General features: G+C 38.2%; 1 protein-coding gene across 1 annotated transcript; it reads left to right on the top strand.

Annotated features, from left to right (window-relative positions):
- Window positions 1–2,608: 2,608 nt before the first annotated feature.
- Window positions 2,609–13,238, top strand: LOC121944132 (leucine-rich repeat-containing protein 43-like). Its single transcript, XM_042487819.1, has 12 exons — window positions 2,609–2,695; window positions 3,046–3,258; window positions 5,582–5,692; window positions 5,910–6,049; window positions 7,352–7,590; window positions 7,686–7,846; window positions 8,545–8,695; window positions 9,119–9,258; window positions 9,341–9,430; window positions 12,007–12,228; window positions 12,721–12,823; window positions 13,060–13,238. The coding sequence occupies exons 1-12, from the start codon at window positions 2,609–2,611 to the stop codon at window positions 13,236–13,238; spliced, it is 1,836 nt and encodes a 611-aa protein (XP_042343753.1).
- The last annotated feature ends 164 nt before the right edge of the window (window positions 13,239–13,402 follow it).

Below are 13,402 nucleotides of genomic sequence, written 5' to 3'. Positions count from 1 at the left end.
TGCCACAGATTGTTATAAAATTGTTATCCTTTCCAAAGAACTCCCCAACACCTGCCTGCTTTGTCACTTTCAGCAGAGAAGGAAAGTATGCAGAATACAAAGTCAGACTGCGTATCATAAAGTCATTAAGTGGCTCTGGAGAGATTAATGGCTGCAGCCCGGCTTTTCCCAACCTTTGTTTTTGGACTAAAACACCAGTTTTCCCGATTTCCTGTTTTTAATTTCCAATGACTCCTGCTTCCATGCACCCGCGATAAAAGGACTGATGTCCAAATTTGAGCTTTCAGTGTGCGTTAACCTTGACGTGTGTATTTCAACTACTATTGTTTGATAATAGATTTCCTGGTAGCATGAGTGTTATCTCTGAGGTAGCCACCCTTCACACCACAGGATGCTACACCTCATGCTGTGTAGGAGGCTTCAATTCACCTTGATGTACCATTATCAATGGCAAACCCAGATAACAATAGATTGCAGTATCAAACTGAAGAGCATGTCTATTGATTCCATAGGAGAAATATTCTTCCTGTGGTTAAAAAAAAAAGTCAACCTAACCTAGTCATCACTCAGTCCTGACAATTTCACAAGAAAAGATAACTCACTACTCAAAATCTAGGAACAAATTTTCAGTCTTTTTATCTGAAGCTTTATTTGAAGTTGAAATTCTTGATCAAGGAGGCTTAGTTAAGGGGTGGGGTGGGTGGATTTTCAATCTACACTTCTGCAACCCAACCCTCCAGGGTTGTCTGAGGGGAATTTCCTCCAGGACAACTTTTTAGAAATTGCATGTTAAAGCATTTTGAAACAAAAATCTTAGATCAGGGGTTCTCCATATTTTCAAACTATGACTTTTTTTTAAATGACATTTTATGACATACTATACTATGACTTTTTAATGACATTTTCAATGGCATTTTTTATGATAAAGCCGACTCCACTTTTTGAAATTTGGTCAAATTGGCTTGATTTCTTTCAAAAACATGGAAGAAAAGCAATAGCAACAAGAAATCACCCAAAAACTGGCAAAAAAATGTAAAAAAAATAATTTTATACAATAGTTTTCAGGTTGTTTTCTTCTCACCTTTTATAAATTTCTTGCAATTTGCTGATTGCCTTTTCTTATGTTTTGAAGTCAATTAACCTTTTTCACTCAGGTTTCAAAGGTGTAAACGCTTGTGAAAGGTGTCTAAAAGCAGCACAAGAAAAACTGATGTCCACCTGGGTTTCAAACGGTTAATATATTTAAGAGTAATTGATTTAAGAGGTCTTACACTGTTTGACAATGATTCTACCCCCAGCAGTCAAGAAAATGGCTTCTGTTGGAGTAAGGCAATGCTACTTGCACAAACCACACAGGACCAGTAATAATAATAATAGTATCCATTTCTTAATTTTAACTATAATTATGATTGTATTTACAAAACTCTTAGATCACAGATTCGTAAAGGTTTTTTTTTTTAAAGATTATTTTCATGGGGATTTTCCCACTATTTGACAGGACAAATAGTGTGAAAGGGGGAGAGAGGGGGGATGACATGCAGAAAAGGGCCAAGAAAGGATTCAAACCCACGACCGCTGCAGCAAGGACATAGTCTTTTGTATATGGGGTGTCCTCTCTACCAGGTGAGCTACTGGGCATCCTTTTTTACTGGCATGCCTTTTTGGGGAGCCAGTACACGATTGAGGGTCACAAAGGAAAAGTGTACACACAATGACTTTTTAATTAAGCAATATCACAGAAAAGGTAGTGATGTTGTACTGTGTATCATCGGTGCCGCAGACAATCACATCACCTAACTGGATAACTAAAAAACAATAAATGGGACAGAAGATGGCGTGACAACTTTAATAGCAGTTGCCACACATGCATGAGCCCCGAAAAGAGTGGAAGTTTCCCACACAACTTTTTTTTATTTGCTATGAGGCAACTACAGAGGGACACACAACAGGCCTCCAGAGCAGTCTATTACACTACAATAACGCTAGATAACTACCGATCGTTTATGTAGGCCTAATTAACAGTTTGAAACAGCTGTAAAGCGGAGTGATACATAAAGAGTAAAAAGTCCTAGTGCTGTTGTATTGTATATCAGCACTAATGGAATGACTTTGACCAAACAACTTGCTTGGTCAGGACTAGCTGTTGTATGCAGACTGTTATGACAGTTTTTAATGACACTAACAGAAACAGGCTGGTCGTAGTCCCCCCTTAAATAGTCTAAAAAATAATTAGTGCCTAGAACCATCCTAAATAATAATAAACCTGACATCAGTTTAATTTTTATCTCCTATTTTTCTTCTTAAGTTCCTCTTAATATTAATGTTTGATAGTTACTAAGCAGATAAGAGAGGATTTCAGACTCATAGTGTTTGTTTGACTTTGTCAGACTTCCTGAGCTGAAACCATTTTATCTGCTTCACCAACACTTAAGTCCTGGCTAGACGCCATCTTCCTTTGAGTAAGTGAAGCTGTTGCCAGGCAACCGACAGCCATTTGTAAATAAACACTAGGGGCCTTTTACCTGAAAGACTGGCTACAGAAAAACTGACTATACCTCATTGCAGACTGTAGTTTATTGTGTTTCTCTCTAAAGAAAATCGATGTAACATGTCAACAAACACATTATCTGCTGTGTTAGAGAAGCTGATTCAACGTTTGTGTCTGAAGGACTTTCCTTGTGGATATGGCACCTGGGTGAGTTTTTTTTTTAATATGGTTGTAGTTTTTTCTAGACTAGTGGCTCCCAAGTGGTCCCGATCAAGGTCCGCACATAAGAGAAATTACCATATATTCAATATGATTTGACTAAATGTAGTTAACACGTGCTTAAAACAGAATGAAGTAGAATAATATTGCAAAAAATTAAGTGCAATTAGTTTAAACCAAGAGCATTACTAGGATTTGTAAACACTGGGGGTTTAGCCCAGATCTCTGTCAGTAGTTTTTTTTTCTTTTCTTTTAGTAGTTTAGAGTGCTCTCATCACTGCATATAGTAGCTTGCTTTTTGTGTAAGACATCAGTTAAAAGTGTGATAATTTTCTCAGAGAAGGACCAAGGACAGTACAGACGGAGCAGAGACAGAGGAGACAGATGCCCTCTTGGATCTGCTCAGCTGTCCTCACTCACCCTGGAGACATGATGAAACATGGAGCCCACAAGCGCTGACCCTGAGACAGCTGGCCGTGCTCACACCTGAACGCCTGCATGCAGACTTCATTTACAGTTACTTTACTACACTTCGCATCGTGAACCAGAGTGTGAGTGTACTGACTTGTTTTCTCCTATTCCCAAACTTTAAACTTGATACACTGTTCCAGCAAAATGTAATTCTTTAGAAATAAATAAAAAGGCACTATACTTTTATTTTAAAATAAAATCCCTTAGATTCTCCCAAACCGTATGTGCTAAAGTCAAACCAAACCCATGCATTGATGTAATGGCCACCAAAATATTATGGCATGCAAGGGTTTTCTCTCTAATCAGCAATTCAAAATCTACAGTTCAAAATTGTTCTTTATTAGCTTCTCGGAGCAGAATTGAGCACACAAACACGAACATTACCTAACGTTCACTATATCTCTTTGAAATGTCTGAAATAACTATGTATGAGCTGTAGGAATGATAGAAAAGATTTCAAACACCATAATGCTGGTAATGTTCATGCATAGAGAATCGTGCATAAACAGAGGGTAGTGTCCTGAAACCTTTTGCCCTGGTGCATGCTGGGATGATTTCCACTACACCCACCCTCCCATGATGCAACAATATGGTACTTGTTGTAATCCCAAAGCTTTTCTGAATGTCCCTAAAACCAAAGAACTCCGGTATAGCGGTCTAAAAAAGTGGTATTTGTTTCAATAGTTAGTTAGGGCAATCCCCAAGTCCTAAAGATATACTATGCAAGAGTTTCATATAAAACAATGTATAGACCTGTACAAAAGTAACCCCTCTCAGTCATCTCTTATATGTGGTGACCCTGCCAGCTGCCTGTATTTTCTTATTATGTTTCTGATAGCAGCCTAACCTCTGAAAGAGGCACAATGTTTGTGTTATGTGGGTTTTTTTAGGGCTGTCAAATGACTTTTTTTTTTTAATTGCGATTATTTGCAGAATTTCAGTAGTTAATCCTGATTAATCACATTTATCTATCACATTTTCAGTTTCAGTCCAGATTAACAAGGTAAAGCAAGTTTTACCAGACTGTCTTGACTAGGAATTAAATGACAGCCAAACACCGCATGGAATGAGTAAAGGAAAGACTTGTGGGTACCCATAGAAACATTTTCATTCAGATATCTTGAGGTCAAGGGACCCCTGTGAAATGGCCAACGCCAAAATTTAGCCTAAATTTAGAGCCTATTTCAGCCCCCTTCCTGAGAAGCTAGCATGACATGATAGATACCGCTGGATTCCTCAAGTCTTTTAGTTCCATATACCAGTGGTTTTTATGAACAAGCTCTATATCAATGGTTTTTTAATGCACTTTTAATGCATATCTTCATCTTTTTATCTTCAATGTACAAAAAAATCCCAATGTGACTCTGTATTTTTATCGTGCATTAATGTGTGTAACTTCACTGTGACAACATGATGTTGTGCAAAAACTCTGGTGTCATAACAGAAGTACAGAAGGGGAGACATTTAGACAGACAATGAACTGTTGACACTAAATTTAGGTGTCCATATCTTGAAACTGTGCTGATTGTATAAATCTTCTGTGCTGCTGGGGCAAAGATGTATGTGAAGCACTGACTACCATCATGGCTTCATATCAGACTGAACAGACATGGTGAAAACTGCAACTAAACTGGTTGGCGGAGGTATACCACCGCAAGGCTGTAATTCTTTGATTGTTTGATTATATCTGATAAATTAAAATAAAGCACAAAAATGTGCCTGCAGTACTATAGTTCACTGTGATATTGCAATTAAGTCACATGATTTCTTTCCATCGTGGTCCTGAAGTCTTGGCTAGGAGGCAGGCAAGAATAGGGCATCACATGCTACTAATATCCAGTTTTTACACTAATATACCAAACAAAAAGACAAAACATTAATGTTATATGGTATTAAAAAAATAAGACATCTCTTGACACAGCATGTAGGTGAGGTCGAGACTTTATAAAAAGATAGCGATCAAGTGGTAGCAGCGCGTAACCATTGGTAGCTTTAAAATTTTCAGACACAGCACTGAAAAAAATGCAAATATAGTGAGGCAAAACAAAGCTTGTTCAAAAGGAAGAGTGAATCTGGTGTTGGCTTTCACTTTCACAGGTGATAGAAACAGTAACCAGGAAATTCTGCATAGTATAACTTGAGAGATCATAATTGCACCCCCAAATCCCATAATGGACATAAAATTAAGGAAGGACCCGAGAAACTGATCACATTTTCAATTTGTCTCTGGGTCCGCTGGCGGCTGAGGGGCTCTTAGTGACAACTGTACGTCTGTAACACCTTGTGACAGCCATACACCTGACCTTATTCAAAACACAAAGAACAAAGTCAATTAATGTTGATGCTTTTATGACAACTGTCGATTGTGAAAAGTTGTACTTGTTTTGTCTGTGTTGTGTCAAGGTATCAGTCATTGATGACGGCCTGTTAAAGTTCTCAAAGCTGGAGGAGCTGGTTTTGAGTGTCAACAAAATTTCAAAAATCCCTGCAGAAAACCTTCCTAGCACTTTGAAGGTGAGTTTTCTTCTGTGAGTCAAATCTGTTTTCAAAAGGTGATTTACAATCGGAGTAGAAAACTCTTTTCCTGCTTTTCTACCACATTAAAGGTTAAAAAACTGCTACGACATCACTGTTTGAGGTATGCCCAGTAGTGTTACAAAACTGACAGAGTAGCAGTCACTGTGATGTGGTGATGATTTACTATCTGATTGTAAATTTCTGTCTTTCAAAGATTTTGGAGCTACGTGACAACCGGGTGTTGGCTCTAGATAGTCTCACCAGCTGCCTGCCTCCTGGACTGCAGTACCTCGGACTCGGCTCAAACAGTCTGGGTTCCCCTGAAGACGTCTGTCATCTTACAGGAACAACCTGGTTAGTTCATGCACACACACGCACGCACACACACACACACACACATATAAACAAACAGGAAGTTGCTGGTTTTAAAGAACAAAAAACCAATAGCAGATCAAACAGGAACTTAAGTTGAACTGTGTACTCGTTATTGTTTGTATGGTGAAATAATGTGAAATAATGACATTACACATCACATCATGATGCTTCATTATAGTTTTTTCTATGTTTGACACACACATACTGAGTAGATGGCAGTCTGGCTTTTCAGAGGTGTCATCCACACAGGCAACACTGGTTGTTTTCATGCCAAAGTGTTCAGTGGGTAATTACACATTGATGAAGTTTGACGCTGTTAGGTTGAAAATCTCTTGATCCCACTAAAGAATCACACCTACGAAATGTGGTTTCAGTGGCAGCAATGAGTTCACACTTTCACAGAGCTGCACCCACTCTCCCTTTTTATCAGCTGATACCAAAGTTACGTATTATATTTAAGCTGGGAGGCACCTTTGTACTTCAGAGGGAAGTCAAAGGGGGCATTTCTATTTACAGTTAGGCGAAAAATTACTTGCCTTTCCTGAGGATAAGATCAGTTACTAAATCAAATATGGTTGTCATGTGAAAGGAAACATTTGTCAAAGCTTTCCATCTTTATCATCAGTTAAACAGAATTGTAAATACATTTAAGTACATGAGGTTCAGTTCATTCGTCACAAAGAGTAAAACACAACGTATGAAACAGTTGTATTTAATCGCAGTTTGAAAAAAAAAAACTTCATGCCAACAGCTGTGGATGGACGCACGCCTTTAGGGAATTTCTTTAAATTTGGCTTAAACATACACTCAGAAAAAAAGATTAAGTGATTCGATTTTGGTGGTCATAGCTAAAAAGGTCAAAGTCACTCTAACCTCGTCTGTCTCATTATTGTGAATGTGAGATTGCCACTTGGACTCAAAGTGTCACAGTCTGCTGTGTCCTGAATCTTTCAGATTTTTGGGAAGACTGGGCTTATGTGTCTGTTTAAGACTCATTTGAGTTGCCTTTATTGTTAGTCTGTCTTTGTTGGTCATGTGCTAATTAGGACAAAATTTCACACAAATGTCCAGAAGGATAAAATTAAGTTTTGACATTTTATATCCAAGAGGTAAGGGGTTAACTTTATTGCGACATCATATTGTTCTGCAAAAAAGGGTTTTCTGCAATGTCTCAGGAGCACTTTTTTAAAGCATAAAGAAAAAAAAAATCCATCCTTGTCCTCATTTTCTCTGTTTTTCAAAAGCCAACAGTGTTGCTGTACAACTTTCTCTGCACTTTAGGCCGCAGCTGGTGTGTCTGGACCTGAGTGACTGTGAGTTTCAGGACCAGCGGGCCCTGCTGGACGCCTTGAGCACACTCTCCTGCCTCAGGACACTAGTTCTGGAAGGAAACCCCTTCACTCTCACTCCCTCTTACCCGGGCTTCACTATAGACCATCTCCCTCACCTCTCGTGCCTGGACGCGGCATGGATCTCCTCTGAGGAAAGACACCTTTTTAGGGGCTTTGCCGAGATGACTGGTGAGAGTTTGCTATCAGTTAGTAGATCTGAGCGTGCTCGTTTTTCCTCTTAGTTTCCTAAGTAAGCTGCTTTGTCATTTTATCCCTACGTACAGATCTGATAGTGAACTGGGCATCAGCCACAGTGAGTGTGGGCAAAGTGAGGGGAATCCCAGACCCGTCGACGAGTGTGGACGAAAATGCTCCTGACTTTCCTGTTATCACCTACGGCTACTTTATCACATACGGGTTCCTTAGTCATCAAACTGTGGACCTGGTGACATATACTTCCTAAACTTTTGGTCTCTTTATCATATGTGAAAGGGGAATTCAAATCAAATGTGTTTTTAGCAGAATTTGGAATGTTTTTTTAATTCTCTTTTTCACTGTAATGTTACATCTTATGACAGTATCTTTAGTAAATGACAATAATAATAATTTGCATAAAATGTAACTACTCACCTGCCCATTAAATACAGGCATAAATAAATACAGAAATAAGTCAAGAAATAGAAATAAAGAAAGAAAGAATGATGCAGAAAGAAAACTGCAGAGACACAAAAGACAGAAAAATTTATTTATCTATTTTCAAATTTTTTATTTATTTATATATATCTGTATATATTTCAATATTTGTTATTTGTTACTTTTTCATATTTATTTCTTTCCTATCCTATTTATACATTTTATTGCTGTATTTATTTATACATTTATTTATTGACTGATACTATATTCATTTTTCATCCTCCGCAATAAGTACCATAACAAAAGAAGTTCAGCATCTGTATCTGTTTAACGCACACATGTGCACTGAATTCACATCCTTTTTTTTGTATGTGTGCCTTGTTGTTTAAGGTTATCATATGACACTGTTGACTATGAAAACAGTTTAGATATGGAGTAGACATGTCCAGAAACATTTTTTTTTTTAAATCTGCATTTTTTCTTCCGTCATTTTTGTGCTGCTGTTCACAGAAATTCAGTGACTCTAAATGTGATGCAGCATATGCGACAGAAGCCAATGTTAACCTTCAATCAAACAAAAATAGTGAAAAAGAATCACCTGAACCAGACACACAAGACGTAATGGTGCATACTAAGGAAACCAGCCATGATACTGCACATGGTAATGACACTTCCTTAAATTGACTTGCACACCAACAGCAATGTATTACATCACGAACACTGCTAAAAGTCGACACAGCTGTTTATACAGAATTATTACCATTGCGTGACATTCAGTGAGTTTGGAAATAAGGGTGGGGGAAAAAAATCCGATTCACATACGAATCTCAATTCCCGTTTTTAACAATTCAAAATCGATTCAAAAATCCTAAACATCAATTATAGACTAATTGGAAATAATTGTCAGTAAGCTGTTGGGATTCATGTAATGTAGCAATGTATCCTGTATTACTGGGATGGACTTTGTCTTATCAGTTTCTGTGAAACGTAGTTTCAGAGAAACACAGTCAGAACAGCCAGTCAACTATGAATCTGTGACTGCTCAACTTTTTCTTGTCTATTTTTTAAATCTCTGTTACTACAGTGTCAAGGCACAGCACATTAAAGCTGACATGGTCAGAGAGTATGGACTTCAGTGACACACTAACGTACACTGTTGGTGATCTAGGAGGTTTGAAGAAATTCTTCAATCAAGGACTTTATCTTATGATTCAAGAGGAAAAGGTACAGAGAATAAAATTCAGTGGATAAAATGTTTTGATGTAAGAAGTATTAAAACTCACATTCTGGCATTTGACATTTCTAGGTCCTCTGGTGGCCCACAGTCTCTGATGAAGACCCGGTGGCCAAACCCAGCCGAACTGTGAAAGAGAAGAATGGCAGGAAAGAAAAAGAAGTAAGAGTATCATTTAGTTTCCACAAACTGTGACTACACCTCACATGAGTCAGCTTCAGCCAAATTCGAACTAATGAGTTAATGGATCTGTTGAGTATACTTTTGGGGAAATCCTGAATTGTTCATTCTAACAAAATGGACTGATAAAGGAGAAGACATAAACAGCTATTACTGGAAATTTGTATCTATTATGGTGACAAATGTCAATAAACTAATCTGACTATATAGCAATGGTGTTCAGATTTTTACCTCTGATCCTAGACTAATTAATGTGCTCCAACTAATTCCTTTGAACCGCACTTTATAATTTTCATTATATGATACATCAGAGTATATTATAGTTCATCATAGTGCTTTCTGCATATGATATGAATCATATGCAAGATGTAAGGTGCAATGCAGAGTTATTAGTCATTTAAAACATGAAATAACTGTCTTAAAATGACAAATAAAATTAATTTGTTTGCTCCTGCTACATCTTTGGAGTTGAAGGATAAATTTCAAAATCACAAACAACTACAAAATTCCATCCGATTTTGTACATGTTGCTGCTGATGGCATCATACAATTCATGCAAAGTGTTTTTTGGGTTTTATTTTTATTTTATTTTTTTTTGCAATTTGAGTATTTGAAAATCCAAAAGCAATACTGAATACTGCAGTTACATAACTGATCAATATCACACCAGAGGAAGTACTGTTTAAAAGTAGATCATCAAGACTGTGTTTCGGTCGTATAGGCAGGAGTGCCTAAGATCACAGTCGCGATTATATACACTACAGCAGCACAACCTCTAGGGTGATGTTGCTTTTATACAACAGTTCACTAAGCGTTATTTATTAGTTAACAGTAATACGTCACAATAGATTAGGATTTGTTTGTACATTCAAAATTTTTTTTTTTTTTGGCTCCGCTGACAAAAATAGTTCATCACACTGGAAGTGATGATAGCTGATGCCTAGCAAAACAAACCGTTCCTGCTAACTAGCTAGCCAGTTACTCAGGTCTACATGTTATGCGCAGTGCAGCTGCTTAGTATCATGTCTATGTTTTTTTTTTTTTTTTTTCAATTAAATAGGAGTCTGGTAACTGTAGCAGACCACTTTATATCGTGTAACTCTCTTGAGTTGCCTCGGCGAGCAGGAAAAATTCTCACCAGCTCACGACTGCAGTCTCCGTCGCCTCCAGCTGCCACACCCAACTGAGGAAACTCTGGCTCCCGTCGCCAGTGAAGAGAGAGGGCAGGTCAACCTGAGAGTCCCGTCAGACATGCCCGTGTCGGGTTTAAAAGGCTCCTCGTCTCCGCGTCACATTTTCATAACGTAGTTGTGCACAGTCTTGAAGCACCACGCAAAGGTTAGCCAGCTAGCTATACTGAGGCAGCTAAGCTAAAAACAACAGCACGGCTAAAAACACACAAAAGCTCTCACAACAGCTTGTTGAAGAAACCGCTGCCACCGTGCACCCGGGGTTCACCTAGCTGAAACACATAATACAATAAACAGGACGGAAGACAGTGTGACAGCTGCAACACAGTTAGCCTCCAGAGCAGTGTGTTACACTGAAATCTACGGTAACTTTAGAGACCTGCCGGCCGTTAATGGAGGCCTAATTGGCGACTTTGAACAGCTGCGAAGCGGAGTGATACATGAAGAATTAAAAGCGAGTCCCGGTACCCTCTCGACCAATCAAATTGCTTGTTCGGAACTAACGGTTGATTTCTTTACATTTAAATTTTCAACTATTTTTGACAAAGACTGGTAAATTAAGCAGCAGACCACGTGAGAGGTTTTGTGCCAGGACTAAAACAAACAAACAAACAAACAAACAAACAAACAGAGATGGTAAAGCAGTGCAAGGAAAGAGCTGTCATTGTAACTTTGGAGCAAAAGTCGGATCAGAGGGAGAGAAGCAGGGAATTACAAACAAAAACACATATTTCCAAAAAAGTAAAAGACCAGGAGTTTACACTCAAATTGTTAGTTCCAAAAAATGTTTGCATTTTACATTCCCGCAGTTATAATTTATTTTAGTTGGATAAATTGAAACTTAATGTTTCTCAACAACCCTATGGTTAACATGCGTTTAGAGTTGAGCGCAAAAAAACATTTAGTTTATGATTAGGAAAAGATTATGTTTTGGCTTAAAACACCCACATTTGGTGTAACAAAAGCTACTGGAAAAGCAGGGAAGGGTTGGTAAAAAAATACCCAGGTTTGGTGCCACAAACATCAGTGGAAATTTGGCAAAGGTTGCCAAAGCAACGGGGGATGGTATTGTAACTTTTCTTTCGGTTGATGTTAGTGTAGTCTGACTTTTTAGAGAAAGCAGGTCAGGGTAATTTGTGTTCTCTCATCCTTAGTTTCTATTCTATTTCTGCCTTCCTTTGCAATACAACAGCTATAAATTGTTACATATTAAAGACAAATGGTCAGTGTGTTATGGGTTTAATAATGTGTACATTTGTAGCACTTATTAGGAAAAAAAAACAATTCGTAGGTAAGTCCGCTGTCAGATATATTAGCCCTGTTTGGCATGTAAAAATCATAATGTCATGTCTGTGATATCTTCCTCAGACTCCAATCAAATCTGGTTCCACCAAAGACAAGTCGAAAGACAAAAAGAAGAAATCTGTACCAGAGCTGGTCCAGGACGCTCCCATCAGAAGAACCCTTGGCTCCGTCCACGTCCCCCTGCAGAGCCTAGTCAAAGGAAGTCAAAAGGTTAATGTCCTCTGTGACCTCGGTGCTCTGCACACAGAGACTGAGGTGGAAGCTCAAACACAAAAAGTTGAAAAGGCAAGTTTACATGCTGAACGTGTTTTACTCTTTGAAATCTGGATCAATGTCACTTTTCTTGTTCTGCAGACGCCTTTTACAAACGTTTAACCCAGTTTGCTTTTCTTTCAAAAACATGGTGAAAAGGCAGTGAGAAACTTGGCAAGAAATGTCTCAGAAATTGCAAGAAATTAGTAAAACAATGCAAATTTCAACACCTTTAATTTATTATTTTTATATTATTATTATTATTATGAATATTTTCAGGTAATTATCTGTCCACTGTTTAGACCATGTGTTGTTAAGTTGCTCATTGCCTTTCCTCATGTTTTTGCAAGAAAACATGCAAATATATGAAAGCTTCAAGGGGTTAACAGCTGCTCAGATAGTCGGATCTAGAGGAGTTATATTGACTACAAAATTAAGGAAATTAACATGTTTGACAGCCAACAGAATTATTAACTGTTAAACTGACACAAGGACATTTTTTATGTGTTTTTCACTTATCTTTAGGATCTGGTAAAGAAAATAATAGAGGACAAAAAGAAGGAGGACAAGGAGTCAAAGCGGAGAGGAGGCAGTGGGACCAAACAGAAGAGTACAGCAGCTCTGAAAGGTGAAATCAAAAATGGCATTAACAAACATAAATACTGTAAAATATGTCTAGAATGGTTTTAAATTAGGCCGACCTATAGAGAATATGCGGTTTACATCTTGTAGGGAAGTTAGTGGAGAAAGTAAGTGGCATTTTAAGAAGTATTTGATTTACGACCAACAAGAAAAGAACAAAAGGTTAGTTTTTTGATTGATCGGTCAGTCAACTCTTGCGCTACGTGATATCGTCCTCTGTAGGAAAAGGAAAGGGAAGGAAGGAATGCGAGGTGGATGCAGACGACTCTGTGTCCATCCAACTGGAACCAGTGACAGTGGAGTTGAGCGTGGAGCTGGAGAAATGGCGGTCTGCAGCTGAGGCTCATCACCTTCTGCCCACACACCAAACCTCCGTCAGCCAACAGTCTGATCCGTCTTAAAGCAGCTACGTTAGTTTGACCTACTGCACAATATCGAAAAATACATCATCTGGTTATGACCCTGTTTGAAACCTTATCAAGGTATTTGCTATTATGGTGCATGCTATATACTGGTACAGGTTAACCCCCTGAGGCCCACATTAAAAAGAAGTATATGTTGGCTA

Source organism: Plectropomus leopardus, chromosome 6, assembly GCF_008729295.1.
Source record: "Plectropomus leopardus isolate mb chromosome 6, YSFRI_Pleo_2.0, whole genome shotgun sequence".
NCBI classification, from domain to species: domain Eukaryota; kingdom Metazoa; phylum Chordata; class Actinopteri; order Perciformes; family Serranidae; genus Plectropomus; species Plectropomus leopardus.
The sequence above is the reverse complement of the archived record's forward strand: the minus strand, read 5'-3'. Positions and strand labels throughout refer to the sequence as shown.